Genomic DNA, 5,572 nt, shown 5'->3' with positions numbered 1-5,572 from the left:
GGGCTCGGCAGACACCCGTGTGGGCTCGGCAGAAACCCATTTGGGCTCGGCAGACACCCGTTTTGGCTCGGCCGGCACCCGTTTTGGCACCGCCGGCACCCGTGTTGTCTCAGTAGCCACCAGTGTGGGTTTGGCTGAAACCCGTTTTGGCCGGGCAGTCACACAGGATTGCTTGGTCGACACTCATGTGGGCTCGGCTGACTCCCAAGTGTGCTCGGCAGACACCCGTGTGCGCTCGGAAGACACCAGTTTGGGCACAACAGACACCCTTGCAAGCTGAGCAGACACCCGAGTGTGCTCGGCAGACACCCATGTGGGCTCCGCAGACACCAGTTTTGGCACGGCCGACACCCGTGCGGACTGGGCAGACATCCGAGTATGCTCGGCACACACCCGTGTGGGCTCGGCAGACACCCATTTGGGCTCGGCAGACACCTGTGTGAGCTCGGCAGAGACCCCTGTGCGCTCTGCAGACACCTGTTTGGCCTCGGCCGACATCTTATTGAGCTAGGCAGACACCTGTGTGGGCTCGGCTGACACCTGTTTTGGCTTGGCCGGCACCCGTTTTGGCACACCTGGCATCTGTGCTGTCTCGGCAGCATTCAATGTCGGCTTGGCTGCAAACCGTTTTGTTAGGGCAGATACCCATGATTGCTTGGTCGACACCCATGTGAGCTTGGCTGACTCCTGTGTGGGCTTGATGACTCCCGTGTCGCCTTGGCAGACACCCGTGCGGGCTCGGAGACACCAATTTTGGCACGGCAGAAACCCGTGCCGCCTGCGAAGTCTCCTGAGTGTATTCGGCAGACACCCATGTGGGCTTGGCAGACACCCGTTTGGGCTAGGCCGACACCTTTATGGGCTCGGCAGAGATCCGTGTGGGTTCGATAGACACCCATTTGGGGTTGGCTGACATCCAAGTGCGCTCGGCTGACTCTCGTGTGGGCTCGGTAGACACCCGTGTGGGCTCGGTAGACACCCGTTTTGGTACGGCAGATACCCGTGTGGGTTTGGCAGACACCAATTTTGGCTCTGCAGACATCTGTGCAGGTTGGGCAGACACTCAAGTGTGCTCGGCAGACACCCGTGTGGCTTCGACAGACACCCGTTTGGGCTCAGCAGACACCTCTGTGGGCTCGGCAGACTCCCATGTGGGCTCAGCAGACACCAGTTTTGGCACAGCAGACACCTGTTTGGGCTGAGCAGACATGCAAGTGTGCTTGGCAGACACCCATGTGGGTTCGGCAGACACCTTATTGGGCTCAACAGAGAACCGTGTAAGCTAGGCCGACACCCATTGGGCTAGGCCGACACCCATGTGGGCTTGGCAGACAGCCGTATGGGCTCAGTAGACACCGTGTGGGCTCAGCCTACACCCGTTAGGGCTCGGCAGACACCCGTGTGGGCTCGGCAGACACCCGTGAGGGCTCGGCAGACACCAGTTTTGGCACAGCAGACACCCGTTCGGGCTGACCAGACACCCGAGTGTGCTCGGCAGACACCCATGTGTCCTCGGCAGACACCCAATTGTGCTTGGCAGACACCTGTTTGGGCTCGGCAGGCACCCATTTTGGCTCAGCAGACACCCGTTTTGGCTCGGCTGGCACCCATTTTTGCACCACCGGCATCCGTTTTGTCTCAGCAGCCACCAGTGTGGGCTTGGCTGAAACCCATTTTGGCAGGGCAGACACCCATGATTGCTTGGTCGACCCCCATGTTGGCTCGGCTGACTCCCGTGTGGGATCAGCAGACACCCGTGTGGGCTCGGAATACACCAGTTTGGGTACGGCTGACACCCTTGTGAGCTGAGCAGACACCCGAGTGTTCTTGGCAGACTCCCTTGTGGGCTCTGCAGACACCGTTAGGGCTCCGCAGACACCCATGAGGGATCAGCAGACACCAGTTTTGGTACGGCAGACACCCTTGCAAGCTGGGCAGACATCCGAGTGTGGTCAGCAGACACCTTTGTGGGCTCGGCAGGGACCCGTGTGGGCTCGGAAGACACCCATTTTGGCTCGGCAGACACCTGTTTTGGCTCGGCCGGCAAAAGTTTTGGCATGGTCGGCATCCATGTTGGCTTGGCAGCCACCAGTGTGGGCTTGGCTGAAACCCGTTTTGGCAGGGCAGATACCCATGATTGCTTGGTCGACACCCATGTGGGCTCGGCTGACTCCCGTGTGGGCTCGGCAGACACCCGTGTGGGCTCGGCAGACACCTTTGTGGGCTCTGCAGAGACCCGTGTGGGCTCAGTAGATTCCTGTGTGGGCTCGGGTGACACCCGTTTTGGCACGCCCGAAACCTGTGTGGGCTCGGCAGACACCCGGGCGTGCTCGGCAGACACCATGTGGGCTCAGCAGACACCCATGTGGGCTCGGCAGACACCCGTGTGTGCTTGGCAGACACCTGTGTAGGCTCGGCAGACACCCATGTAGGCTCCAGCGACTCCCGAGTAGGCACGGCCGACTCCCAAATAGGCTCGGCAGAGACCCGTATAGTCTCGGGAGAGACCCCCGGTAGCGCCGGCCGACTCCCTCGTTTGCTCTTCACACACCCGTGTAGCCTCGGTAGTCACCCGTGTTGGCTCGGTAGTCACCCGCGTACGCTCAGCAGACACCTGCATAGGCTCGGCCTGGCATGACCGACACCTGTGTGGGCTCGGCAGACACCCGTGTGGGCTCCGCAGACACTCGTGTGGGCTCGGCAGAGATCCGTGTGGGTTCTGCAGAGACCCGTGTAGGCTCGGCAGACACCCGTGTTGGCCTGGCTGTCTCCTGAGTAGGCTCCACGGACACCCATGTAGACTCGCACACACACGTGTAGTCTCGTTAGACACCCATGTGGGTTTGGCAGAGACCCGTGTAGGCTTGCCAGACTCCTGTGTAGGCTCGCCAGACTCCCGTGTAGGTTCGCCAGACTCCCGTGTAGGCTCAGCCGACACCCATGAAAGCTCGGCCGACACCCATGTAGTAAGATAAAATCAAGAGTTTTTTTTCCTGTTACAATCACATATTAAAAGGATGCATTTATCATCGATGCTTGACATTTGCAAAAAGAATATAAACAGAGGCATTTTAAAATTAATACTTGTAGTTTCCTGAAAAATTAGCTAGATGATCTATTTTTTTCTTCCTCAGTTTTCAGTGAATTGGTGGAAGCTTCAGGCATTTGGGAATACTTGTCTTAGATAATGGAAAAATTTATATATTTCAGGAAAACTCACTCTGATAGTTATGTAGAGAGTAGATTGAAAAAGTTTGAAGACAGAAAGTTCAATGAAGATGGAAGCTGTGAAGGCTGATTACAATTTGGATAAAGTGAGGAAGAAATATGTCTACAAATCTCGATAAGAAAGATGGATGTGGAGGTTTTGCTTGATATAGTGTGGCTATTTCAGTAATGCAGAGGAAAGAATCATTTGCGGAGAGTGATGTTCTTGTGTATTTTTTTGAAGAAAAGGTGATAATTTGATGAGTGAAAATGGCATCTCTTTTAATAGGCATATGCAATCTTTCTGAGCTTCAGAGGCACTCTGACCAGACAACCTGCTGTCTTTACTTAGAATTATGTTGCATTTTATTCATGTATGTATATATTTATTTAGATGCTTTTGCCTTAGGGCGCCTTTGCTTGCAGGGGAAAGGGAGAGGGAGAGAGACAGACAGAGACAGAGACAGTGAGAGAAGAAGTGAGAAATCACCACCACTCCCCCCCCCCATGGACATTGCATAATCCCTTCTCCTCCACTCTCCTCTTGAGATCTTAGGCACTCAAGCACACTGGGTCCAGGACTCGAACTGCATCAGCCATATGGGAGTCTAGCGACATAACTGCTACATCATCTGCTGGTGCCATATGTCGGATTTTTTTTTTTTTTTTTTTTTGAGAGGTTTTGGGTTTAGAGTGCGTGCGCTGGCCAGAAAGACAGAGAGACAGAGAAACAGAATGCAAGAAGTCATCTCCTGGGGGTGATGGCTACCCACAATCCCTTTTCCTCCATTCTCCTCTCCGGATCTTAGGCACACAGGCACACACGCCCGCCTCAGCCACCAGGTCTGGGATTGACTACATAGGAGTCCAGCGACATAGCCATTATGCCAATTGCTTGTCCCTCCATCTGTTGGATTTTTAGCAAGGCTTTGGAGGCACACTATTCTAGAGGTTTAAAAGAGAGAAAAGTAATACAATAGTAGTAATTGGTAAATGTATTTATTAGATACATGTTAAGTATTACCTTCATCAGTGAGCTCATGAGTTCCTTAAAAACAAGAGTGCTGCCTTTTTTTGTACTAAGGCAGCCCATTGTTTTTGTGAAAAGAACCCACGCCCTGGAGACAGGAAATGCTGTCTCCCTCCCTCGGGTCCTCCAATGGGGGAAATGGGGTGCGCGTCCTACGACTTTTGAAATAGTGGATGTATAAAGGAGGGACTCTACAGGCCTTAGCTGTGTGTTTTTCCCCTTCCTCCAATGTCTTGAGCACTAGGTTTACACAGAAGGTATTCACCATATGCTCGTTGAATTAATGAATGAACCTATTACGCAGGGCCAGAGGATCTTTTCATTTTGGAATTCTTAAAACTTGGAAAGCACAAGTCTGTCAGCAGCGGGAAAGTGAAATGTTAATAAAGTTTTGTTAATTTAAAAAAAGAAAAACACAGCACACAGTAAACTACAAATCCCTATGTCCTCGTAGGCGCACACGAGTCACGTGCGGGGCCAGGAAGCCGGAAGTCTGGCCAGCTGGTCCAATCAGGACGGGAAGGGCGGCCTGGGCGGGGGGACAGGCTGGGCACCGCCCCTTCCCGCCTGCCGCTCGGGGCTGACCGGGCAGGCGGCGGTTGGGCCGCCTCCCGCTCGGGGCTGACGGGTCAGTCGCTGATTGGGCGGCCGCGGGGGCGGGGCCGAGGATTCCCGGCTGCGCTTCTGCCGCTGCTCTCCCGGCTCTAGGTTCCGGCTCGGCCATGGCTCCCAAGGGCGCCTCCAAGCAGCAGTCAGAGGAGGACCTGCTTCTGCAGGATTTCAGCCGCAACCTCTCGGCCAAGTCCTCCGCGCTCTTCTTCGGGAATGCGTTCATCGTGTCGGCCATCCCTATCTGTGAGTGCTGCGAGTGAGGCGAGCGCGGTGGCCGCGGGCGGGTCGGGCAGGACCGGGACGTGGCAGGGCCTGGCTGACAGGCGAGGCGCGAGCGCGGGGACCTCGGCCGGCTCTCTCCCCGGCCGCCGCGAGCTAGGGGGAAGCCCGTGGCCTCTGGGGGCCTCAGGGGTCCTCTCTGGGATTGTAGTGGGTGGCATCATGGGGAAGTCACTTGTAGCTTTTATTGGAAGTACGCACATTCCCGGGCCCCAGCCCCGGAGATTGCGATTCACTAGTTCTGTGATGCGGCCCCGAATACGTACTATATTTAAGCAGATGCTGGGTTAAGAACGTGGCCTAACACCCAAGCATGTGGCCTGCCATCCTGTTCCATGCAACTGTCGTTTGCCGTCAGGAGAGCTTAAATTTGTATCATTACTTATTTTGGAGAAACGAACTTAGAAGGGAGATCTTCACTGGAGAGAGGTATATGCTTCTCTG

General features: G+C 55.1%; 1 protein-coding gene across 1 annotated transcript in view; it reads left to right on the top strand.

Annotated features, from left to right (window-relative positions):
• The first annotated feature begins 4,913 nt into the window (after positions 1-4,913).
• The window catches only part of SSR3 (signal sequence receptor subunit 3), a 12,513-nt gene continuing 11,854 nt past the window's right edge, over positions 4,914-5,572 (top strand). Inside the window, exon 1 of the mRNA XM_006149771.3 lies at positions 4,914-5,092. Coding sequence (XP_006149833.1) covers positions 4,960-5,092 — 133 coding nt within the window. The 5' untranslated portion in view covers positions 4,914-4,959. The remainder of the gene's footprint in view (positions 5,093-5,572) is intronic.

The sequence above is a fragment of the Tupaia chinensis genome, unplaced genomic scaffold, assembly GCF_000334495.1.
Source record: "Tupaia chinensis unplaced genomic scaffold, TupChi_1.0 Scaffold000272_1, whole genome shotgun sequence".
Taxonomy (NCBI): domain Eukaryota; kingdom Metazoa; phylum Chordata; class Mammalia; order Scandentia; family Tupaiidae; genus Tupaia; species Tupaia belangeri.
This window is presented reverse-complemented; position numbering and strand designations above follow the sequence as displayed.